Source organism: Mytilus edulis, chromosome 13 (genome assembly GCF_963676685.1).
Source record: "Mytilus edulis chromosome 13, xbMytEdul2.2, whole genome shotgun sequence".
Lineage (NCBI taxonomy): Eukaryota > Metazoa > Mollusca > Bivalvia > Mytilida > Mytilidae > Mytilus > Mytilus edulis.
This window is the reverse complement of record NC_092356.1, coordinates 61,417,736-61,445,700: the sequence shown is the minus strand read 5'-3', so window position 1 is coordinate 61,445,700 and position 27,965 is coordinate 61,417,736. Positions and strand designations below refer to the sequence as shown.

The following is a 27,965-nucleotide window of genomic DNA, read 5'->3' as shown; positions in this document are numbered from 1 at the left end:
ATAACTAATTATGGTCAGATGTCAAATAATTGATGTCAGCACATCACAAGCTCAATTTCCAAAATTGTTTAAAATTGAAAAATTAACCCCTAACTATTCTAAATATGTACCATTTGTAGCTCAACTATCATGTCATTAAACAAAAATTATATTTTTTTATTCCATGATTAATTTTTAAGATATTTCATATTTGTACCTCACTGAACAAGAATGTGTCCATAGTACACAGATGCCCCATTCGCACTATTATTTTCAATGTTAAGTGGACCGTGAAATTGAGGTAAAAACTCTAATTTGGCATTACAATTAGAAAGATTTTCATCATAGGGAACATGTATACTAAGTTTCAAATTGATTGGACTTCAACTTTATCAAAAACCACCTTGACCAAAAACTTTATCCTGAAACTTGCACTATCATTTTCTGTGTTCAATTGACCGTGAAATTGGGGTCAAAACTATAATTTGGCATTATATTTAGAAAGACCATATCATAGGGCACATGTGTACTAAGTTTAAAGTTGATTGGACTTCAACTTCATCAAAAACTACCTTGACTCAAAACTTTAACCTCAAGCGAGACAGATGGACGAACGGACGGACGCACAGACCAGAAAACATAATGCGTCTCTACTATCGTAGTTGGGGCATACAATCACAAGACCTCATTCCTTTAGAGATTTAAATTTATTAAACTGTTCATTTCATAACGTATCAGTATAAGTACATAACAGTGACACGAAGAATAGGCTATAAATTGATGCAAAAAACACATTACACATTTATCTAATAATCCTCAAAATCTTGCATTGAAATATAAACGTCAAATATCTTGTTGTAGTTCACCACCGAAACACGTTGTTTGTGTTAGTAAGTTACATCTGCTGCTGCTACTACACTAAAAATAAAAAAACTCGTAAGACAAAAAAGGGACATTTATACTCGAAGGTCGAAGGGAACGTTACAACTCTATAGTAAAAATATTAACGTAGATGCAAAAAAAAAACCCGGAACAAACTACCACATGGAAATGTAAGGACTGAGGAACACACATTCTAGTAAATACAGCTTACAGGAAACAAAATTTCTTTAACTTTATCTCCCACTTTATAGATAATGTCTTCTGACTGTTTTGAAAACAATACTTTCATTGCAATTCTAAATAGAGAATATCATAGCGACAGTCACGGATATATCATATAATGATCTAAATCATGACAGTAACAACGGACGGATGAGGACAATGTTTTTACCAAAAGAGATATTTAAACCTTAAACAGTGGTATGAAAGCCAAAAATATGCACAAACTGTAAACATCAGTTGACAAAATCTATTGACCCACAAGATTTACAATCACAGAAAATACATAACTAGTTAAAATTACTAAAGATACATAGCACCGATTTAAGAGGAGTACTCGCAGTTACTCAACACTATATCAAAGCAATTTTTCAAAAATACTAGGGGATGAATAATGTTTAAGACGTCATAAAACAATATAAGCAATATAAAAAGAATATTGTACAATGTCAAAATGTAAGCATTGAAAGTTTGCAGGTCCTTAAGTGTTGTGTTGTCTTTTTGTTTTATTGGATTATATTTTTGATATAATCCGATAAAGGTTAAAGTATATATGACACAATGATTGGAGCTAATATTATTCGGATAGCAGATAATAAAGGTATAATTGTTTTCGATGCAATCAAACTTAAATAATATGATTTCTAACGAGTATGACACTGATGTGTTTCTGGGACATGCAATTAAAATCATATCATACATGATCATTTGACATCAAACGTTTGCTTTTAAATAACCAACTGCGAAAGTCTTCAGAATTTGCTAATTTAAATTTAGACTATGAATTGCTCCCAAATATTATACAGCGTTAAACAAATCCTTAAATAATAATTTCATACAATAAAAATGCACATATATACATGTAGCTAGTATAAAATGTAAAAGCATTATACATTAAGCTAAAATACAAAGTACAAATTCTGATTAACCGTTCTTCATTCTGTAAATGGTGTTTATGTTAACTCCGACTATATCCACTGAATACGTCACCTTTCTGTACAATATTTCTAAAAAGAACAATCACATATACGAATAAAAAGGAAATATTTTGAAGAAAAACTTTTCAAACAAACGAAAAAGGCAGAAACATGAAAATGTATGAATCAATATAAAATATACAGTTATTAACAAGGTCTCAAAGATTTAAATCCGTACGATAAAATTGAATCGAGTTTCAGTTACATTTTTCCTGTATATATTACGCGTGTGCCTGTTCACAGATTTTATTTATAGGTCCAAAATGTTTTGTAACGGAAATCAACGCCGCATACGTTCTGCGTTCACAGCTGCCACCAATAGAGTTAGGTCCTTCACCGGAAGAATCTCCAATTATGCGCGTCTTTATGGCGTCATTTACCAGAAATAGGGGGCGTCTGAGTCCCTGCACTATCAACGTGTTCATCAAGCGTCTTAGTGATCGTCATTGTGCAGTATAAACTTAAATAATGTTTGTTCCGTAGGTAATTTATCATAATTTACCTAATGACAACAAATCTGAATGCCAATTATGATAATTCAATTGCCAAATAATTCGTAAAGTATAAAATCATATTTTCCCAACCACTAGCTCAACATGCGAACGGAAGTGACAATGATTCTGAACGCATGAACAATGTTCACTGAAACCCCTGTTTTTGACGGATATGCATCGAACTCGAAAATATATAAGTTGAATTTTGCGACATGTCTGTATCCAACTCAGGTATGGAATTTTTGATGTTCTTAAATCTAAAGAATTTAAGATTATCGTCTCATCAAAATTAAAACGAATGTCTACTGAACCAAAACATTACAATTTTGATAAATCCTTAATTTGCATTCGTACAACAGCAGGCGTTCACCCGATCTAGATTTTTCTTTTGATTTCTATGTATATCATGAACATTTCCTTATTTAAGTTTTTTTTTATGTTTTGAGTTAATTGTCTCATGGACGTTCAAATGATGAATACTTTCAATTATTATAGTACGGTGACCAAGTAGGAAAAGTCGCTTTAAAATTTAAGGATTTTAATCGTCATTCGGACTATACGGCTATACATCACAGTATTGGTAGTTCAAAGGGTACACTTCACATTTTGACTTGTCAAAAAATCGTATGGTGCAATTTTTGTAAAATGGGCTTTGAAGTACGCTTCCTTACTTTAAAGAAAAATGGACTTTCAAAAGTTTTTAGGTCCACATTCTAAATGAACATTCGTGAAATGCTTTCTGTTATTATATGCATTGTTGTAACATCTTATTTTAATAATTTCAAACAAAGTAAAGCAAAAGTAATCCGTTATTGAAGAGTTTTTGTAAAAATTGAACACTACGAATATTTTGTATTTAAAAGAGTACGTTTCAATTCATTTCCATCATTTATTTTTACGCAAAAAGTAAATCAACATTTATATGATATTTCAAACCTTTATTAAACACCAATATCAAAATCATTTATCTCAGAGGCATTATTTCGACTTGTGCATTGCAACAAAATATGCAAAATCGAAGATACAGGTTTTCCTCTGGAAATTCGACATGAACACAAATGTTTTACCAGACCGATAGTTTTATTTTAATCTATAAATTATATTTCGTATAACAACTATTTTTCATTGCTAAAATTTGTTCAATTCGATCTATTTTGTTTGTTCGTGTTCCCATTTCCTGTTGGTTATCGTGTTTTTTTAAGGTTTTGTTAAGGTATTTTTATTTCCGTACGTTTGGTTGATATGTTTTTTTTTTCTTTTTATATATATCAAAAACGAAGAACCAAATCTGAATTTGGACTATAATTATCTGGAAAATGTTTGAATTAGAAAGTCCTTTACGATAAGGTCCTTGTAGTTCTAAAAGGCCAAACATGTGTTTTAATTTTAAAAAGTGTATCGTTTGCCAGAGAAGAAGTATTGAACCAGTCACTTTCTTTACTGTTAAGAGTAAACGTTGCTTCTATAGTTCAGTTGAAAGACGTAATGATGGAGTCTGCCAGCAATTTGTTGCAGAGAACATGTTGTTTGTTGAAGTTATTGATTTGGTGAAGCAATTCGAAGTGAAGTCTATTGTGCACTTTCCCTACCTTCCTTTGACCCATCACTCACAACTTACATCAGTTCGAGAGAAGATATTACATTGGTTTAATGTATTGGTGATAAGAAAAGTAATCTTGCAGATGACTATTATAAAAATTATAAAAATATGACCCATTTTTTTCTCTAGCAGTTGTTTTTGACCGCTACGAGATGAAAAAATAAAAAAAAAGTCGTCTGCAATAAGGAACGCCACACAAAGATTACAGCTTCCACCTAAGTGTATCAGATTATTGAAGGGAGAAGAATTCCTGGCTGGAAGAAGTTTCTTTCTATTACCAGCATGGCTCTCTCTAATTTCTTTGATAGTGTTTTTTCCTTCAAAACTATGACAAATCCCCTATGATTCCACCTGCTAGTGAGCTTAACTTAGCCAGAACGTTTGTAAATCCCGAAATTGACAAATTTATTTCAGACAATAATGTTAATGACTGTCGTTATTTGTTTAGCACTCAACAAGGGCCAAAACTCGTATGATAATTAATGCCTTTTACTTTGGCATGAAGTTTAGAGAAATGGGAAAGAGCAGCAGAACAATCATACGGATCGCTGATACGGGTGTGATTTTTCTGTGTCCACTACTTCAAACAGATGACACATATACTAGCGAGTTATGGGTACAAATGGGGAAAATAAGCAGTGTAAAGAATGGGCGAAGATTTTAACCCATCACCAACTATGTGCTTGTCTCCAACAATTTGTAAACTCACCAGATGCGACACAACTTCGTTCTTGTTTGGATTAGGAAAGAAAACAGTCTACAAGACTTTGATGGACACGCACGATTATGTTAGGTGCAGAGCTTCGAGAGTACTGACAAAGATGAAACCCTTGTTTCTGCAAGAAAATTATTTTCATAGATGTTTGATCTGAAGAATGTATTTAAATCATTCCATCATGATAAGTATAAAATGCGCGTCTAGCTTGCCACACGTAAAGATGTAGGTTAAGTCAGGTAACCTCCCTGTGAAGCGGCAATCTTGACCGCCTCACACATTCCGTCACTTTTAGAATACGGTTGGCGAAAATTAAAAAAATCATTACACCCCGTGTATTTATAGGGCATATGTCAGCAGAATTCTTGCAGGATCTTGTGTGATATTGTTAGAAAACTTCATGTAAAAAGTCATGTTTTTTTTCAAGGTATTAAGTGGGTTTTGGTTGTAATGAATTACATGCATGAGTTTTTGCAAAATAAACGGTCAAGATAGTTAGATTCAATTGAAAACAACATTTATCATTTATTTTTAAGGTTGAATGTCACCCGACAAGGTAAATAGTGTAACTCTTACTGGAATTTTATTGATCTTGTATAATAGATCAAGGTCTTTTTTTTTACATTTTCGAGATAATTAATTGTTAATTGATGCGAAAAACATGTCTGTATTTGAAATTTATCACAAAATGCTGCTTATATATTTCAATTTTGAAAATAAAGAAGGAAAACAAGAAAACAGTATGTTTATCTTCGACCTTAATTTGTGCAAAACTGTTTCCACATTTCGTTTTGACGACATCGATATTCCAAAAGTACTCATTTTGACGAATCCAATGATTTATAATACAGCCATATAGTATGTAAAAATTGGGTTAGGGTTAAGGGTTAGGGTTAGGGTAAGGGTTAGGGATAGGGTGCGTTGTTATTTTAGAATTTAAAGTTTACTAATAAAAAAAAACATCATAAGAAAATATGGTGTGACTTCCGATGAGACAAATATCCACCAGATAACAAATGATGTTGATGCGAGTAATTTTAAGTCTTTGTACGGCTTTTGATAATCAAACCCCTTATTGGATCATGTGTATAGCGTACTATACTAGGCATTAAATTTGCATGTACATATCTATTTTTGAGCGTGGTACTTACATTTATTCACATGTAAACATGTCTTTGGCCATGTGATATTTTCGTCCATGCTTTCAGCGCTCTCCTCTGGATACCGTATCCTACAGGAATAGTGTCCTTCATCTTCCTTTGTTGCACAAAATATATTAAGTGATGGGTAATCGAGTTGCGATCCTTTGTATTTGTTTGAGGTGGTCTCATCCACTGTCAGCTCTACTTGTTTGGAGTTTTTCTCCTTAACCCAATATACCGTCGATCCATTGGGCAATGGTACTACTGTTTCACATTCGAGTGTGCATCCGCCATCGATTTTCACTTCAAACGAAGGCTTCAACTTTAGTCGTGGAAATTCTAAGTTTTAAAAATAAAATTGACATGAGAAAACAGTTTCCAGTTCCATACTTACACAGAAATCAATGACCAATGTTTTAAGGATTTCAGTTTACATATTTAGTTTCAATTTTTGTTGGAATCAGGCCATTTAAAAGAATTTCAATACATGGTAGAAAAACAATCCCGCCGACCTAACCATCCTATTTTGTTACTCTATTCCTAAATTAGAAATGGTAGGTATTTCGTTTCTCTGTGTCATGTAATTCGAGAAATATCCAGTTGAATGTTGTTTACAATAATAGCTAATTATGGAGACAACTTCTTTTTTTGTAATTTCTAGTGAATTATCTAAGCCGTGTTTGGCACAACTTTTTGGAATTTGGATCCTCAATGCTCTTCAACTTTGTACTTGTTTGGCTTTATAAATATTTTGATATGAGCGTCTCTGATGAGTCTTTTACCTTGAACTTTGACCTAGGAAGTTATTCCTATATTATGACACACCCTGGCCTCTAGTGTTGGTTAATATACTTGTCAAGTTTACTAGATATAATAAGATGGGGTATGAGTGCCAATGAGACAACTCTCCATCCAAGTTACAAATTGTAAAGGTAAACCGTTATAGGTCACAGTATGGTCTTTAACAAGGAGCCTTTGGTCACATCTAACAGCAACCTATAAAGGGCCCCAAAAATGACTAGTGTAAAACCATTCAAACGGAAAAACCAACGGTCTAATCTATATTAATAACGAGAAATTATAAACACTTACGAACTAGATTATTAAATTACAAACACTGAAGATCAGGTTTCTGACTTACGACAGATGCAAACACGTCAATAGGTACCGACCTCCACCCTACCAATAAGCATTGAAATCATAACTGATCTCAAGATATAGAGCGGACACAATCTTTACCATAGGGCATTGGATTTTCAACTAGGAAGTTGTACAAACATAATGACAAACCCACTGGTGTTCATTTATACATACCTGTCAAGGATAAAGTATGAAATTATAACGGTTCTCTAGATATAGATAGGACACAATTTGTAACGGATGGACAAACTGATAACTATAGGGAGACCCAAAACTAGAAGGGGTCCTAATAAATATAATTAGAGTAGCATCAAACCTTTTGAAAGCTGATAATGACTTCAGGCAACATTTGTTCAGATTCTTACTGTCTTTGAGCACATCAGATTTGACATATATTTTCGAAATAATTTTGTTTTAAGGTATTTTAATTCGATATCTTGCAAGATATGGTTATTTTATAATAAACAAACAATCACACCCACCTACCCACTCAATTCACTTCCCCCACATACCCTAACTTACCGTAAGTTATTTTCTTTTGATAAGTTTGCCAGTCTTGTAATTTTGTCTCTTTCTTTTTCACATTTTTCATTTGGTCTGTGTAGAGCTTTCCTTTCCCGTTATAGGTTTCTAAACGATAGAGGACTCTCTCTAAAATACCACATAGTTCATAATATTTATTGTCATCTAACGAGAACTTCTTTGAGTGAGCCATATCATTTCGAGCTAACCTAATGCGTTCAATATCGTCACCAATCAGAATGTGAGAATTCTGAATATCGGACCACTTACATCCCCAACCATGGCTTGGAATATGCTTGTTGTTCCTTCGTAGCTGTGCATATAAATATGTTATATCACACTCGTCTCTGGGTTTAACTGAGAAACTACCCCTATCTGAGATTAACAGGTCATATAAGGCAGTGGTCAGAATTTCTAAGATGATGATTGCCATTCTTGTTGCATTGATTTGCTCACGGCTAAAGATTTTCTGAAAACATAATTTGAAGTGCTGACTACCATTATGTTTATCAAACAAATTATACTGTAAACTTGGGCGACTTTTAAGAGTAGAAAAATAATTTTCGGGAATACGTAAAACTTGAATCCTTCCTTATTAAATTAAACCAGGCAAATTCTTAAAATGTCGAAAAATGGGCGAGAAAATGCTTAACGCGAAATTTACTTCGAAAAAATAAGTTGGTTCATAATTGGTTTAGAAGAAACTGACAACTGAAGATTAATGGAAAAACAGTTTCCAGATCATAACATTGAAAACCAAAGATTGAGCAACACAAAATATACCAAAACCTTGTACAGATCGTCATGGGTCCTGATAGATAAACAGATCATGTTCCACACAAGCCACCAGTCGTGTTGCTCATCAATGTGCTAATACGGTAATACATTGCTTTCATAACTGCAACAAGTGTATTGCGATAGTTCTCCACTCTCTCAACAGTTAAATAATTAAAATTTAACTGTTGCGAGAGTGGAGAAATATCATAATACACCAGTTATAGTGGTGGAATCTGTTTCTGTAATTATGTTTATCTTTCCTTTTTAAAGATTTGAAGAAAGTTGTGTACTTTCTATGTGACGTCATCAGTCATGGTGGCCTTCTTCATGACGCCACAATAGGAAAATGCAGAAGAAACCGAGACAATTTAACGTCACAATTAAATTTTGACCAATCATCTGCCTAGAACAGATTTCTCACTAGTAAGGAGAACTATTTTTCTCAAACCGATCAAGAAATGTGAGTATATAGCACAAATTAGAGAAACCATATCTTAAGAAAACAGGTGAATAATATAAAAAAATTTAACAGAATGATGATAAGAAAGAGTTGAAATGTACATATAATAAGTAGTATCATTTTAACTGTCCAACACCAGTTTTAACCTTTAAATGAATACGCATGGTTCTAATAACAATTAATCAAACACATTTGCAAAAGTTAAGGAACTTCAACTGTCATGCGGGTTAAAGTTTTAGCTAGTTATAAAAGGCAGGTTTAAACCACAATGTTCTACATAAGGAAATGCCTGTAACCAGCCAGGAATATAACACTTGACTTCCATTCGTTTGATGTATAAACTTTTGATTTTGCTATTTGATAATGGAATTTCCATTTTTGAAATTTCCCTGGAGTTCATTTTATTTTGTATTTGACATACAGTAGGACATGCAGTTATTTATTGTTTCGCAACATATTTTGAAACATATAGGCTTAAGTACTCGAGATTCACTGTCTTTCAAAATTAGAACATTGCTTCAAAAATATTGAACTATGATGATCGTTTATTATATGATTAAACGCCCTTTTAAAGGAATTTATTGGTGTATAAACTCGACCAGTTCACTCACAACAAATAAAAGCGAAGAACTTTTATGATATGTTTGTGAGTGACTTGGTACAGTTTATACACCAATGAATTCCTTTAAAAGGGCGTTTAATCATATAATAAACGATCATCATAGTTCAATATGTTTGTCCACACTCGTAACCTATATTAAACGTTAATTGTATATTTGTGGCATTGAATTGGTCTGGCGCATGCAAATATGTGTTGATTAATGCAAAAATTTGAACGCAATGAAATTTGCATATTATAAGACAAATCATTTGTAAATTGTTAGTCTAATGTGAAAAGAAATCCGTTTAAAAATACACAAAAATTGCGCAAATCATGACTTCTATTACGCACAGCTAATCAAATCTTCTTGATATTTTCAGGATAATCTTTTATGTTAAATAATTTTTATACCAACATGATTATATAATACAGAGACGACTTGATAAACAACAAATAGTATACTTTTTTACCAGACATATTTCATTATGTTAGTAGTTCAATGATCAAAAACGTACTTTATTGTTTATTTCCATTATACATTTTTCACATAACACAATCGTAAATAGATAGAGCGTGATTATTGAAAAATTTACACTTGTTACATGATTGTCCAATTTCCATATTGTTTTTCTTATACTTCAGAAGCTTTACGACTGTTCAGATCTTGGTGAAAAAATCAGATGTACCCTAACATTGTATGGCAAGAACTAGACATATATATGTAGGACTCTAAAATGCGAGGGTACGCTAAAGTGCGATGGTCTACGCTAAAATACGATGGTTGTTTGTTTTCTAAAGTGCGATGGTATAGAATGCTAAAGTGCGATGGTATAGAACGCTAAAGTGCGATGGTTGGTTGTTTGCTAAAGTACGATTGGTGGCTACGCTAAAGTGCGATTAAACAATATGGAAAGGTTCGAGGGCTTAAAACATTAGAGTACATGGATGTTAAAAACAAGTCTTTTTGCAAGACCTAGTAAGCTAAGATATAATATATAATGTGATAGGCTTTATGATTTACCTTTAGGTTATGCGATTGTTTATAAATTTAGAAAACTGACCACGTAATAATTGTTAAAAAGGTAATTTAGATGTGACAACACAATATATTTCCTGTAAATAAATCTTTATCAATTCGGGCGTATTGGATGATGGTGTAGCTTGCCGTTCACACGGTATAATGTGAACACCCCCCCTTACAGTATAAGTAACATTTATTTGTATAAGCTTTAATTTAAACGACAGAAAAGGGCTGTGTTCGCCTCGCTTTCCCCTATGTCGTACCAATTACAAATATGTGCTATATTTGACCAGAATGTACAAACGCATCTTAGAGCCGACATCTATTTTTTACGCTTGAAAAATTACCTTTATTTTACCGATTTTGTTTTTCAATAAAATAGATGTGTATTTTTACGAAGACCACAATGAATAAACAATGATTTAAATGTATCCGTTCACTTCCGAAAGAAGCCGGATGCAGGATACTTATATATCATGGTAATACTATTTTGTATCTATATATAGCAAAAATTGTCGACTGCATGATACATGTCCTTCTTCCATCACCCCAAAACTCTTTTTTAGTTTGTATATACGACTGTTAACGTCATAATACACCTGCGTTTCTTTCGTCTCTACTTTTGCGGACCATCGCACTTTAGCGTATGCAGGCATCGCACTTTTGCGAAGACCATCGAACTTTAGCGTGACCATCGTACTTTAGCGTCTCCGTCGCATTTTAGAGTCCTACATATATAATGCATTATAGACCTGGTATTTCCTTCATTTAGAGAGATGAGTATATGATAATTACTGTCCGTCAATAATACTTCTTGTATTGTAATTTGTGGTCCTATTTCCAATACACACAAAAAAGAAAAAAATATTTCATTTTGTTTTTACAGCAATAGCATTAACAGTATCAATTTTACTACATCAGATGCGTTAATGAAATACAAGTTTATTTCCAACAGCTGTTCTTTGACGAGGGGATAAGATGGCTACGCAGTGGAGCTGTCGCAGTAGTGAAAGGATTCAGTACGGGTTGTAACCTTAATTGCAGGTGGACTTAGAAAAATAAATACAGTCTTGCAGTGTAATGCTATTAATGCTTTAGACATATGAATTGATAATTTATTTAGATATTTAAAAGTGGAGAATAAGATATGATACACAAATAAAAATTCAGATACCTATTTAAATGTTTTTACCTGCTCAATTTCGCCTACCCAGTCAAAGTAGATTTCTTCTGAACTATGCGTATTACCATGTTCTTCACAAAAGTACTCCTTTTGAGGTTTGATGACTTTTAAATCAACCATTCCATCCAAGCATTCGTAATCTGTAAATTTGCATTTGAGTTTTAGTTCATACGACAAGCTCGGTTGAATTCGGATCTGCTGCATCTCTTCTATAATTCCTAATAATTTTGCCTTGACATCGTGATACGAGCGCTTCTCTGGTTCTCCCCATTTCCAGATTTGAATCTGCAAAACATTCTGATAATTAGCAATGAGAAGCTTTTCGCAACCGGTTGCATCTAAATTGTAAATCGCAAAATCTCTATAGAAGGCAGGATGTCTTCCATCATTTGTCTGTGGACCTTTGGCGACTGTGTAGTATCGGGTACATGCAACTAGTATCTGCGTTGCAAATGATGGCGGAAGAAAATCGAATTCAACACAAAGACATGATGATTTTGACGGACAGTTAAAAAACTTTTCTTTGATATTGCTCAGTGATGTTTTCTTTATCATACATGGAACGTAGTAGTCTGACTCTTCGTTGATTTCATTTGCATCAGACATTGTTCTTGGGCGAACAATAATGTTGAATTTTTCCATGATTTTCAGTAAATGTGCCCTGTATTTTTTAATGTAGTCCTCTTGATGAAGAAAAATTTCATTCAGAAGTTTTTCACTCAGACGTCCATCTTGTCTGAGCTCTTCCCACTCTGTTTGATGCACCAAATTTTTCTGGAATTGGTTGGCTGTTATTATGCATTTAAAAGCACTTTCCAACCATTGTGGATCTAACACGACGTATTCGGGTAGGTCTGAAAAGTAAACATATGTTCCGATACCATTATGATACGTGAGAAACCGCTCTAATTCCTCTTCGTCTGTGATAGGTTGAATAATGTTGTTTGCAATTTCTGCAATGTCTGATTTAGCAACTACAGGTTTCCCGTATGAATTTTCAAAAAGGGCTTTTTCAAGGTGGATCCATCTAGCAGGAGTTTTGATATTCCACTGTTTTCGGCTTTTTGCAATTTCAACTAAGTCTCTTCGTAAAATGTCGAATTCATCATCCGTATCATCTGTATTAGATATCACATACATTTTTCGTATATTTCTTCGTATCTGGGAATTCCTTACTATCTCATGTACTTGGCGCTGAAATTTTGTCTTGCAGTCAATGTTGTTTCCCTACAAAACAGGTAAAACTGGTTTGACACAAATTAATACACAAACATACACAACTTCAAAGTATAATATTAACAGACTTGATGATTCCAGTCTTTCCAATTATCAAGTTATTATCATTCATTAGCAAATTAAACTGTTGCCCATCGTATGACATATACATATATCAATTTATGCGATACGCTCAATTTAGATGTTCGAACACATTATACGATTTTAGTCACAATTATAAATTGTTTGACCGTAACGATGATTTTGTCTCTCAATTCTCTAGTGAAATGATTTAGAGGACACTAGGTTGAAATTATATTATACGTTTATGTATTATCATAATAATCATGATAATACAACAATGTCAAAGTCAACATAAATATGTCGCATCGTAACAAAGTTAAATCGAAAAGGTTTCTATGGTCATCAATATGAATACGCCGATAAAACGTATCTTCGCAAGCAAATTATTCGTATTGTATCACAAGGTGTTGCCTGAAATGTTCAAAGTTGTATAATGTTTATGTTAGAGTGTTTTATACTACTTACTTTAAACTTATCTTTGTGTGTTCCTACAATGATAACGGGTGGTTCCTGATATTCATTGTAGTATTCCTCGTCGGCGGGTAACTTGCAATGGCAACGAATAGTTTCAAGCCAAAATGCCAGACCGTCTGCCAAAAAAAGTTTCTAGTTAAATAGTTTTACAGAGCGAATAGCATAGTTGTTTATATGCATAATATCAACATTCAAACAGTCGATTAGAATCTGCTTTTCATAATTACAAAAAATTCACAACATTTTAGTCTCTTTCTCATCAATGGTATCCTTCGAGTGAATACTTGAAATACACACAGCTATGCAAACGACACTCAATTATCAAAAAGACATTATTTTAATTCGTAAAGGATACGCGTTTGGATTCCTTTAAACTACAAATACACGTAGAAATTTAGTACTGCATAACACTGTGACAATAACTAATCAAGTTAAACGATATCAAATTAAAAGTGGCGAGTGAACTGATGGACAATATTATTTCTTTAAAAAATGATGACGCTTTGGCAGCAGTAGCTGCCATGTACTGCTGCCATGAAAAGTCGACGGTTGTCAACATTTGGATATAATTATTGGATTTTTGTAATAAAAAAGCTTGAACCTGGAAAGATTTTCACTGGCAGACACAAATTTCCTGTGGACAAATTATGTATCATCTTGTTACACTGTTTTTCGCTTGTATACATGAACTTACATTCTGGGTCGTCATTTTCAATAGTGTCCATCACATTTGTAACAACAACATATATGGATTCCTGGCCAAAAAAGGTCTGAAGTGTATTAAAGTGTTCTCGGTCTCCTGCAAAATCCCATATTGCGATTGGTGCAGTATCTTCAGCGTCAATTTCAGCATAAACGATGTCACAAAGATCGTAAAAATCTTGTACTGGAACTTCTTGTGCTTGATAAAATGTTGTCGGGTTCAGATCTGGTTCCTCAAGGTTGCACGCATTAAATTCGTTGTCAGCCTTTTCTGACACACTCTCGTCTGGTCTTTTCGAAGACAAGTAGCCTTTTGCCATGTTTGAATCGAGCGAAGAATTCGCTTTACTTTTCGCAATACAGCATTTCAAAAGCCTTGAATATATTTCATTTTCATACGTACGACCTGAAAACGATACGATATAAAAATTTACCCCTGAGTTTCAAAAGAATAAATCAATGTCATAATTCTACTAAACAAAAGACTAGATGGAATATCTAGAAAAACTATGTTGTCTATTAACAATCAAGTCCCTAGGTTATAACATTCTCTTATCTCATTGTGTTTGAATCAGAATGATGATAGGGTGTGTTTTTTTTAGCATTACATAACATTTCTAACGTGTTATAATGAAAATAAATTCTCCTAAATATCTGTTTGCAATTGTTAAAAGAGGGACAAAAGATACCAGAGGGACAGTCAAACACATAAATCTAAAACAAACTGACAACGCCATGGCTAAAAATGAAAAAGACAAGCAAACGACAGCACACATGACATAACATAGAAAACTAAAGAATAAACAACACGAACCCCACCAAAACACTAGAGGTGATCGCAGGTGCTCCGAAAGGGTAAGCAGATCCTGCTCCACATGTAGCACCCGTCGTGTTGCTTATGTGATAACACATCCGGTAAATAGTCTAATTCGGTAGGTCACATTCATGAAAGGGAAGGGGATTGTAGTTACGACGTAAGGAACATATCCGATATCATTTGTGAAACGGTTATTCCATAACGGTCAACCAACTCGTGATGGCGTCCGTAAAATTTACGAAGGGATGATTTCAACTTCACCATTTGAAACTCTTAGTTTAATAGCTTCCTTGTGAGCAGCAACCCTCTATCAAGAAAATCATGATAGGAAATGCAAGCACGGGAATATCGTATCAATTGGGAGATATATATCCCGTATGCAGGTGCTGCTGGAACTGCATAACCTCAAAACATAGATGGGTTCTAGCTTTAAAAGTCCTCTGATTATTCTATAAAAATCGTAAAGCGTTTCAGTACTTCTTAGAAGGGGACGATTTGTTTTACTTTTCCATTTATAACCTGTTAATCTTATAGGCTTTAGAAACATAGTTCTTACGTTTATATGTATACACATATTTCCAAGCCAGCTGTTATCTTGTTTTTCTACTTTCTAACACAAATATTTGAAGCACAATGAATTTTGAAACGATAATTGAAATGTCGATTGAAGGGTCCACGCTTCTGATACCTGAACGATTACAGTCGTAAATAAGGGGTTTCGTTCTATGACTATTGTTATATAAATACATGTTAGCTACATTTTAGTAAAACCCGACTATGAATGCTGAGCTTTTAACAAGTTTTAAGTTATATGAGTTGAATAAAATCAATAGTTGACAATAAGCAATGAGAACAATGAATCAATACACTGATGGATTTATAATTTTTCGAAATACCAAGGATTAATTGAATCTCCAAGAATAGATTACTTCAGCGGTACATTCAGGAATTTTGGTCCTCAATGTTCTTCAACTTCGTTCTTAATTTTCGAATTTGAAATTTTGTGATTCTAGCGTCACTGGTGAGTCTTCTTTTTTTTTTTTAAATAGAATGAGTGTCAGATTTTCAAAGATCAAACCTGGGAACTGTGATGATATACGGCGGATATTTTTGATTGAGTTATAAACTTACCATCATGAAAGATCCAGTCCCCTTCATCTACTTTGCCTCTGCACTTCAGTGTATGTATTTCAATTCCATTTGTTTTCTGCACATGTTCAACTGATTCCCTTAAAAGTCGTTTTGTAAGGCATGTCTTTCCAGTATTTTTTCGTCCTACAATTGCCAGACGAATCCTATTGCTTTTTTCTTCGCCATCTTTTAAACAATTAAGATAAGTCTTTACCGATTCGTGATCCAAGCGAGTAAGTACCTCGGGAATTAACCTTTCGGAATTTCGTCGCTGTACATCTGTAAGTGGTGTCTTATCCCACAAGGAACTGTAGCTATACTCTTTAATATAATACATATGACAAGAAATAAAAAAGATAAACACACACACCTTGCAGTAAAAAAGCACACACCAATCAGATCATCTTGTACTTGCACAACATTTCGAGCGGTTTTAAACTATTTGTAAGTTCAAAACAAAATTGCAAATGTAAAACTTTAATAAAAGAAAATGCTGTTGTCGAATTCGTATATCTATTTAATTGTTCAATAACTTAACTCTTTTCAGTTGTCAAAAAAATGTAGATAATTTGTGGTCTTGTATTCCTGTGATTTTGTGTTACAAGGAACCTATTTAATAATATTCTTAGAATGATAAGGTCATCAATAGCCGTTCTCTCATGAATCAAAACAGATAAAATACATGAATAAAAAACAAGAGAAAAGGGAGTCACAGTAAATTCTAATACATAAAAATCGACACAACTTGCTGAATTCGCAACTTTATAAAATTATTTTCTCCGCAATACCACAAACCCTCTATGAGTGCAATGACTCTTATGGACGGTTGACGAAATATTGAAAGTGTTCAATATAGAAAAATTAAGTCGTTGATACATAAATCTGCACTCTTGAACTTATTACCATTTAATTTACATAAGGCCAAACGGTTACAGTTTAAGTCAACTATGACCATTTCCCTTATCAACTTATGTCAATATGTCTGAAAGCGAAAGAGATACAGAAAAATAATTTCACATTTGTTTACGGAAAAGTTACCACTGGGGTCTTCCAATTTAAAGCTGTAGAATTGTCGTACGTGGTTATTACTCAGAAACTATTAGTCGTAGGGACACAGTGTCTTCACAATTTGATGTCTTGATAAGTGGCCTTTATTTAGATATTAAACACACCTTGTCACCAGTAAAGTACTTTGCAATACGACTGAGAAGAAAAAGAAGAAATTCTTTATTTGTAGTTAAGAATTAGTTCAAGTAAGATTAAAGTTTTCCAAAATGATTTTGCAGATAGGGCGAACGAGAATAATGCATAGTTAGGTAACTATCATTATTTACTTAAGAAAACTCCTTCGTATGGCATTTAGTAAACACACAAATTGCCACAAAATTATTTTACTTTATCATAAAAAATTCAGAATGAATGATGATTTACCATTTTTGTAGATGACCTTAGCAATGCACTCCTGATATTCATACTCTTCCACCGGTTCCTAGGAAAGAGACAACAATTTTTTAGACAGGAAATTCACAATCAAAATCACTAGAAAATTAATACGTTTATTTATTGCAGAGGAAAACAATAAGAATTGTAAATCCAAAACTAAATAAAAAATAGATATTAATAGAAAAACACTATATGGTTAATATTGCGACATTTTGCCGATCATAAAATAGACGTCTATGGAGACTTTTTCTCAGAAAAGTTGGCTATGAGTTTAGTTATTTGCAAAATGAACTTTAATCTTCGTATATCAATTTTAATCTTATCTGTATTTATGAATTCGAGCGATTTGTCTTAACAGTCATCAATGGTTTCTAGTACGAATATAATATAACCCGATCATTACCAAATTTTCTTTTATTTAACAATTATCAAAAATATGCGTAACTGCGTGCGCACACAGTCTTTTTCCTTGATGTGGCAAAACATTGAATGTTGTACTTGCAGCATTGTTTTTTAAATTAATTGTTGCATGATATTACATCATCTAAGTTAAACCTGTTGAAGGTGAAGGTTTGATAGAAATTCAGACAAAAACATTGTTCTATGTGTATTAGTTACAACATATTCACATTTTGTCTTATTCATGCTACATAGATTTATAAAGATGTGGTATGAGTGCCAATGAGACAACTCTCCATCCAAAGCACTATTTGTTGAAGTAAACCATTATAGGTCAAAGAACGGCCTTCAACACTGAGCCTTGGCTCACACCGAACAGCAAGCTATAAAGGGTCCCAACAATGAATTTTACTTAACACGTGCAACTCATTTTTGAGTTTTTAAATTAAGGATTTAATTGTTTATCAAAATTATGGTATACAAATATTAGATATTAGAATTTCGGTTATGTTGTTCATTGAAATGACTGATGTATCTATACTACGAAAATAACGAGGTCCAATTTGTTAGTCGGCATAACTTTATGTATTACAATTGAATATTTATATGAAAGTTTTAAGGATATGTGCATAGGTGTCATTGTGATAAGTCAGTTTTAGGCTGACATAGATTCCTATATTGAAGGTGTCATCATATCATTTATTACTAAATTCCTTGCAATGACATAAACGGTACAATTTTTTTGCACCTGATGCGACGGTACCATTTTTTTGCACCAGATGCACATTTCGATAATCAATGTCTCTTCAGTGATGCTCGAGGTCAAAATATTCGAAAATCCAAAGCTTATTAAGAAGGATGAAGAGCTATAAACCAAAAAGGACAAAATTATAGCCAAAGCCGGGCAAGGAATCAAAGCTTTACATGAGGGAGATACATTCCTTAATTTTTGTAGGTTACAACTCCAATTTTTAGTGAGATTTGTATTCCTCATTCCTTAGTTTTCTATATAGTGTTTTTTAAACAGTTGTTTCGTCTTTTCCAAGTCGTTTACCACAAAACAGTCCTCCGAATAAAATCTGTGTGCAACTCTTCATATGATAATACAGTGTTGGAATAATACATTCATTTTTAACAAAGTGTCGAAAAGATTTTTAATGTATTTACTAAGAAACCTTAATGAACTGCCTCTCCTATTTAAAAAGAAAGGCAAAAGATACTAAAGGGATATTCTAACTCATAAGTCGAATACAAACAAGTTCATTAAGTGCAGAAAAAAGAAACTTTTTTCAACTGCATTGTAGGTCAACATTTGCCGCATTACCATATACTTTTATGGCTGTAACACAACCATCACATTGCTAGTAACAGGAATTGGTACCCACTTTTTTGGTTTGTAATGGTAACCTATTTAAATTACATTCCGAATAATTGAATTCCTGTACCCTATACAATGACTGAATGGTTACGGAATCCATTGAGTGCAGGAGAAATGTTGGAGCACACCTAAATGTTTAATGGTTTTCACTATTCGCTTATTAAGTGTTGTTTGTCATATAAATTGCCGTTAAATTGAAAAATGATTAACTACAGTTTATTTCAATTGTATTAAGGAGCTCTATTGGAAAGGGACTTTCCAGGCTTATTTCATTTTATCAAGCTGATAAGTTAAGCAGAGCAATCAATTTGTCTATTAAATAAGATTTATTCGGATACTTCACAATTCTAGTACATTGTAGTATAATATAACAGTAAATAATAAATCAAACATTCAAACTGATAGAACAAACTGTACGAATCACAATTCTTCTTTAGGATTAGATTCAACCGATTGCATACTACCTACAGTTTTTCCTCAAATGCATAATAAAAAGGATCTAGATAAATTTTAACAACAATATGTTCTCACAATGATATCCGATACTTACTTGATTATCGTGCTTGAAAGACACGTGAAGATAATGGGAATCCACGTCATCATAAGTATGCTCCGCTAAATAACAAATGTATTTTATATACATAAAAATCATGTATTGGCATTTTCATAGCCTCATGTTGGTATCACAGAATATTGTAAGCTTTTGTGATCGTTTATTCTGGCTTTTATATGTAAAAATTAGTTATTAACAGACAACCAGTTTGTAGTGCCTGATATATGTTTGATTAAATATTTTATACCTTCCAAATGTAATTTCTTTTTTTTAATTTTCTAATTGACTAATTAAAAGACAAATTCATGACGGTATTTAATACAAAAGCCTTGTACAAATGTTATAGTTCTGATAAGATACCAGAAGGACATTCAAACTCATAAGTCGAAAATAAACTGAAAAAGCCATGGCTTAAAAAGAAAAAAAGACAAACAATAGTACACAAAACACAACACAGAAAAAACTAACGACTGAGCAACAGGAACCCCACCAAAAACTGGGGGTAATCTTAGGTGCTCCGGAAAGGTAAGCAGATCCTGCTCCACATGTGGAACACGTCGTGTTGTTCATGTTAGTACAAACCCGGTAATAAGTCTAATTCGATAGGTCACATTTGGAACTAGAGGCTCTAAAGAGCCTGTGTCGCTCACCTTGGTCTATGTGAATATTAAACAAAGGAAGCAGATGGATTCATGACAAAATTGTGTTTTGGTGATGGTGATGTGTTTGTACATCTTACTTTACTGAACATTCTTGCTACTTACAATTATCTCTATCTATAATGAACTTGGCTCAGTAGTTTCAGTGGAAAATGTTAGTTAAAATTTACAAATTTTATGAAAATTGTTAAAAATTGACTATAAAGGACAATAACTCCTTAGGGGTCAATTGACCATTTCCGTCATGTTGACTTATTTGTAAATCTTACTTTGCTTAACATTATTGATGTTTACAGTTTATCTCTATCTATAATAATATTCAAGATAATAACCAAAAACAGCAAAATTTCCTTAAAATTACCAATTCAGGGGCAGCAACCCAACAACAGGTTGTCAGATTCATCTGAAAATTTCAGGGCAGATAGATGTTGACCTGATAAACAATTTTACCCCATGTCAGATTTGCTCTAAAGGCTGCGGTTTCAGAGTTTTAAGCCAAAATCTACATTTCACCCCTATGTTCTATTTTTAGCAATGGCGGCCATCTTGGTTGGTTAGCCAGGTCACGGGACACAATTTTTAAACTAGATACCCCAATGATGATTGAGGCTAAGTTTGGTTTAATTTGGCCCAGTAGTTTCAGAGGAGAAGATTTTTGTAAAAGATAACTAAGATTTACGAAAAATGGTTAAAAATTGACTATAAAGGGCAATAACTCCTAAAGAAATAAACAGACCATTTTGGTCTTGTTGACTTGTTTGTAGATCTTACTTTGCTGAACATTTTTGCTGTTTACAGTTTATCTCTATCTATAATAATATTCAAGATAATAACCAAAAACAGCAATATTTCCTTAAAATTACCAATTCAGGGGCAGCAACCTATCAACGGGTTGTCCAATTCATCTCAAAATTTCAGGGCAGATAGATCTTGACCTGATAAACAATTTTACCCGATGTCAGATTTGCTCTGAATGCTTTGGTTTTTGAGTGATAAGCCAAAAACTGCATTTTACCCCTATGTTCTATTTTTAGCCATGGCGGCCATCTTGGTTGGTTGGCCGGGTCACCAGACACAATTTTTAAACTAGATACCCTAATAATGATTGTGGCCAAGTTTGGTAAAAATTGGCCCAGTAGTTTCAGAGGAGAAGATTTTTTTAAAAGTTAACGACGGACGACGGACGACGGACGACGGACGACGGACGACGGACGCCAAGTGATGAGAAAAGCTCACTTGGCCCTTTGGGCCAGGTGAGCTAAAAAGGGGACGGGATTGTAGTTACGACATTAGAAACATATCCGCTATCATCTGTGAAAGGAATATTCCATAACGGTCAACCAACTCGTGATGGCGTCTGTAAAACTGACGAAGGGGGATGATTTCAACTTCACCAGGGAGATACATACTCCGTATGCAGGTGCTACTGGAATGATGCAACATAGAAATAAAAAGTTCACATTTGGGTAGCTGAAATCGTCTGTCTTGTCGTAAAGTTTTGTTTTCAACTGACCCCCATTGCCTATTTTTATATGTAAGTCAAGATATGAGTCAGACTTACCTGTATCTGTTGTATCCTGTATCACAAGTTAGATGGGATACATGTGTTCAACATAGTCACCAAATGTTGAATTATTTAGTGAGAGAACATCATCTATATAGCGGAAAGTAAAGTTGAAGAATACTGTTAACTTCTTTTCTTTCTCCTAAGAAGTTTCTTATGAATTCAGCCTCATATGAATAAAGGCAAGAGTCGACAAGAAGAGGGGCACAGTTTGTTACCAAGGGACTGTCGATTGTTTGTTGAAAAACACGTCTTCCAAACGTAATACTAGTAAATATGTTGTCAATCAAGAAATCAAGCATCTTGATAATGTCAGTTTCAGAGATTTTTTTGTTTGAATCAGAGCGATTTTTTTACAAAGTAGGATTTATTCCTCCCTAAGACAAGATACTTGTATTTACGTTGGCCATTCTTTTTATGAAACAAAGCAGGACCAACTCTGTCAATTTGTCTTTTAGATTGGAATGGGGAATACTTATTAAAGTGTAGAAAAGTGAAATGTTTCAATATTATTGCAAGATGAAAGAGTCTTAGATTGTATGTACTTTAAAAGATCTTTGGAGTGATTCAGTATTGTTAATTTTGAATCAACTTCTTGATAGGCATCTTTTGCAAGTCTTTTGTTTTCATTTATCTCATTCATTTTGTAAAACATACGTATGTTTACAGCAACCGCAATTATCTTGGTGTTCATGTAGCGTGGACAAATTTGTCTTAGTGTAAGGGTTACAAACCAAAACAGAGGAAAACACATCAACTATAGAGGAAAACATCTGAATAACAAAAACACTGAACAATAACAATAACAAACGCTAACATACATAGAAACGGACTATTTGATAACAACAAATATCAATACCATGTATATTGAAATTTTGTATAATGTATATGATATGGATTCACACATCACAATAGTTCGATTCAAATAAAATAGACAAGTTCGATTTATCTTGAGATTAGGGATGATATATCTTGCTTTCCCTCAATATTGACACATATGTATAAAAAAAGAAGATGTGGTATGATTGCCATTTCCCAGACAACTCTCCACAAGAGACCAAAACAACACAGACATTAACAACTATATGTCCCCGTACGGCCTTCAACAATGAGCAAAGCCCATACCGCATAGTCAGCTATTAAAGGCCCCGAAATTACAATGTAAAACAATTCAAACGAGAAAACTAACGGCCTACTTTATGTACAAAAAAATAACGAAAAACAAAAATGTAACACATAAACAAGCGACAATCACTGAATTACAGGCTTCTGACTTGGGACAGACACATACATACAGAATGTGGCGGGGTTAAACATGTTAGCGGGATTCCAACCCTCCCCTAACCTGGGAAAGTGGTATAACAGATTAGTGATGATATCTTGCTTTACCTCAATATTGACACATATGGTCGACTTCAAACTAAAAAATGGAAAACGCAATGATTTCAACTTCAAAATTGTCCACTTCCGATTTCTCATCAGTAACATACCCTCATCCTCATTCGTATGGCGCTTGACTAAATGTGGATCCGGGTGGCGGGTGGTGCATGCATATCAAGAGACGATAACATTGTCATCCGGTTTTGCTCTTTTAAAGTTCGTCGATACCCTAGGTTTTTAATAAGTTCCTTGATTTGTGAGATTTGTCCATCAGTAAGATAACGTTGCCTGAATTTTTCAAGCTAAAATTTTAATATGTTATTTAAATTTACCCTAAAGACCAGAAAATCAAAAATGATAACAATTAACATCATTATATACGGAAGGGTGGTTAAAATGGTTCTCAAATAATCGAAACTGTTGATCGGCGAGTCAACTTGAAAATCAAAATGATATACGAGAACTAAATGTTAAACATGTGAATGCAAATCTTTAAGAGAAGTTTACATGGATGAAAGTTAATGTAGGTGAGTGAAATTCAACTAACAGTCCAATGAGAATAAATATTACAAAACTGTGGTAAACAAAAACTAAGTAGCAGTAAATACAGATAACAGAATAGAAACAGCAACGCAGTATAAATTCTGCAAGAACGGAAATTCTGTCTTAGTAATTAATCAGTTATTTGTTAATAAACATTTCAGGAAAAAAGGAAAAATCTTAATTTCTAATATATCTATAAGTTTTAATTGAAAGCTTATCCATATAGGTTAAAAAATTCCAGACAGTTAAATTCACATTTAACAAAGTCAGTTAAAATATATACAATGTATTCACCTAGGAGTCTTGAAAAATTGTCTTTCCATATAAGTGCAGAAATTAGACACTTTTATCAACTGCATTGTAGGTTAAGTTTATGCCGAATGACAATGTACTTAAATTGGTTGTAATGCAACGATGGATTTATAGTAACGGGTACTGCAACCAATTTTTTCTAGATTGTTTATTATTCATGAGATAAATTTGGAACACTTCTGGTACCCTATGGAAATTGCATTACAAATAAATGCATCCCTGTAACCTGTAAATTGACTAAATGGCCATTGAATGAGTGCAAGAAAATTATTGGAGCACATTAAAATATATGATAAAAAGGGCCATTAAAAATCATTTGTTTATTCAAAATGTATTCTTATAGTAACCGTGAAAGTAAAAAAAACAAAAATTAAACTAAATTTTAATTATGTTTCGACGATTGAATTGGAAGCAAAACTTTTAAATGTATCACGACTGGTAAGAACACAATATGTGTCTTTTGGAATGCTCTTTATACATGAAAAAGGTAGCAGTTATGAACACTTTTAAACTTCGAGTAACCGTTATATTTGATTTTGTCGGCTTATTTCATGTGAATTAAGCGGATAAGTCTAGTAGAGTAAATCAATAATGATCAATTAAAATCTATTCTGATAATTCATTTTAACTATACTAGTTCATTTTACTATGATCTAACTGTAATCAATCAATCAAATAGGCAAACTACTAAAACAATCAGAACGAGTCTCTATTCTTCCTAGCGTTTATAATCAGCTGATCGTAAATTACCTTCAGCTTTTGTTCAAATGCATTATAAAAAGGCTTCAGATAAATGTCAACAAAATAGTGTTTGCAATATGATCTCCGGTACTTACTTTGTGTTTTTTTAAATATAACAATGTGATGTTATCGTTGAAAGCAATTCAATATCTGTATTACTTACATGTTCTTTTTCCTGTTTACTGATGAAGTATATATTATATTACATATGAATGGAAATTTTTTGAAAAAATAGCATCCAACATATATTTATATATACATTGGTCATAAGCCATTACATCTCTCTGGTTGTCAGTTTATTGTTGAGTTTGCTATGGTTGAGACTTGGTCGAGTATAGTCCAGACTCAAGTCAAATGTTGTTCAGACTCTATATTCTAATATTTATTAAAACAAAATAATCAAATTCTGAACGTTCGAGTAAGAATTCAGAACAGCCTAGTACAAATTCGTACCATTTTAAACTTGGTTTGTAATGTATAAGAATGTCATTTGATGACAATCTGACAACTTACAGAGTTTCTGGTTGATAGCTTACGTGTATGTATGTGTATTAATATTGATTCAAATATGTGTTTTGCGCATATAAATACCGTTGATATCTTCTGCAGGAAAACGTGGTGGTGGCAATCGTCTTCTTGGTGGCAATGCAGGAGGCAAGGATTTACTTTTTGGCACATTGCCTACATCTGAAAAATAGAAATTGTTTAAATACTAAAATAAACAGATACCACAACAGTTTTACTTAATTTTTTGTTTATTGTTTACCAGAAGTCACAATGGCGTGAACTTTTATAAAGATATTAATGTATATAATCTTTTGTTGTGGTAACATTTAACAAAAAACGTTTCAGACTATGAACAAATTTCATAAAGGTAGAAATGGTATCAAGTGATATGATGCTTCAAAGTTAGACATATAAACCACATATGATGTTATGTATATTGATTTACACATAAAACTAATTACACATATTTAAAGGATGATTTCTTTACGGTACCTTCCATAAATATTTACAACTACTGATCCGTTGAAATTGCTGATGAACATTCTATCCCCGTTGGTATCATCAGTTATCAGAGGTTTTCACTCCTTTTCAGATAATATTATGTTCATAGGGACAAACAGTGTTAGATAGTAATATGCTCACTTTTTACCGGACATAGTTGCTACAAGTGAGACACGAAGACACATCTGTTTCTGATAGGGATAGGGTTAAGATATTTAGGATCAACTGATACTTTGGTCTTAACCTGTTAATCAACACTTTATAAATTTCATTCGTCCGAAGCGCCTTATGGTCTTGACCTTCATCAGGAACGCAGAACCCAGAATATTGGAAAGCCAAGAATGTATTAGAACCGAAACAGTCGACCGGCTATATGACCAGAAATGACATAATAATGATTTCCATATCTATCTACGGCCAACTTGGCTTGAGATAGTTGAAACCATAGTTGTTTTAATATTTTTCAAATTGATGAACTGCAGGTTCGTTAAAAATTATGTCAAAACCGACGTTCTGACTACTGAGCTGATGGTACAACGGAGACTGACGATAGTTCACCAGGTTTTTCTTTTGCAATGTTCCTTTACGTGAACTGTTAGAAATTATAGATTATTAAGGAATAATGGGCAGAAGAAAAAAATGCTTTTATGTGTTTGGAATACATAATTTTAGTAACTACTATCGACCGACAGCAAAAACAAAATTCAATAGGCCTGTGTCATGTACTATTTTATCAGTTTTAATAAACAACTATTTTCACTTTTAACCTATTTTCCTTAGATAGGAGAAAAACAGTTTGATAGTTTGAAATATAAAAAAGTCTCTGCCTGTCAGAGAAAGCTTTCAATGAAACAAACACATCATTAGCACATACTTTCTTGTTACTCAAAGCACTAAGGTTTATCTACCCCAAGGTATAGTTGTTCTAACTGTTTTAGCACATCGTTTTTGATATTTAAATATTTGGCTCGCAATGCTCAACAACTTCGTGTTGTATTTGGACCTTCCATCGTTTGATTCGAGCACCACTGATGAGTCTCATGTAGACGAAACGCAACGTATCTTTGATGAGTTTTTGCTCCTTTCACTGAAAAGAATATATTCATTTCTTGATTCTGATAGCAAGCAAAGTAACCAAAAGTCCTGTTTCTTACTGCAAACTCACGTCAATGAGCTGTTATAAGATTTTATAAACATCATAGAGAAAAAGGTTTCAGCATAAATTTAACATTTTACAACCTAAATAAATGTTATTAAACAAACACAACAGTAGAATACCGTTGTGCAATAATAATAAATCTATTAAAAGAAAACAAAACCGGGTAACAAACTAAAACATAGCAAAACACATTTACTATAAGAGGAAAACAACAGAAACACTGAACTACAACAATAACAAACGATAATATACATAGAAACGGACTATTTGAAAACAACAAATATTAAAACCATGTATATTGAAATTTTGTATAACGTATATGATATGGATTGACACATCACAATAGTTCCATTCAAATAAAATAGACAACTTCGATCTATCTTGAGAATAAGGATGATATATCTTGCTTTCCTCCAATATTGACACATATGGTCGACTTCAAACTAAACAAATGTAAAACGCGATGATTTCAACTTCAAATTGTCCACTTCCGATTTCTCAGCAGTAACATACCCTCACCTCAATCGTATGGCGCTTGACTAAATATGGATCCGGGTGGCGAGTGATGCATGCATATCAAGAGACGATTACATTGTCACCCGGTTTTGCTCCTTTAGAGTTTGTCGATTCCCTAGGTTTTTAATTAGCTCTTTGATTTGTTGAGATTTGTCCATCAGTAAGATAACGTTGC

At 33.2% G+C, this 27,965-nt stretch overlaps 1 protein-coding gene across 1 annotated transcript in view; it reads right to left on the bottom strand.

Moving 5' to 3' along the window:
• Positions 1-667: 667 nt before the first annotated feature.
• Positions 668-27,965, bottom strand: part of LOC139500597 (uncharacterized) — a 35,828-nt gene continuing 8,530 nt past the window's right edge. Inside the window, exons 4-13 of the mRNA XM_071289351.1 lie at positions 25,699-25,794; positions 19,906-19,970; positions 17,567-17,624; positions 16,136-16,456; positions 14,180-14,593; positions 13,477-13,601; positions 11,722-12,939; positions 7,671-8,139; positions 6,018-6,347; positions 668-2,087 (exon numbers count right to left, since the gene is read on the bottom strand). Coding sequence (XP_071145452.1) covers positions 2,086-2,087; positions 6,018-6,347; positions 7,671-8,139; positions 11,722-12,939; positions 13,477-13,601; positions 14,180-14,593; positions 16,136-16,456; positions 17,567-17,624; positions 19,906-19,970; positions 25,699-25,794 — 3,098 coding nt within the window. The 3' untranslated portion in view covers positions 668-2,085. The remainder of the gene's footprint in view (positions 2,088-6,017; positions 6,348-7,670; positions 8,140-11,721; positions 12,940-13,476; positions 13,602-14,179; positions 14,594-16,135; positions 16,457-17,566; positions 17,625-19,905; positions 19,971-25,698; positions 25,795-27,965) is intronic.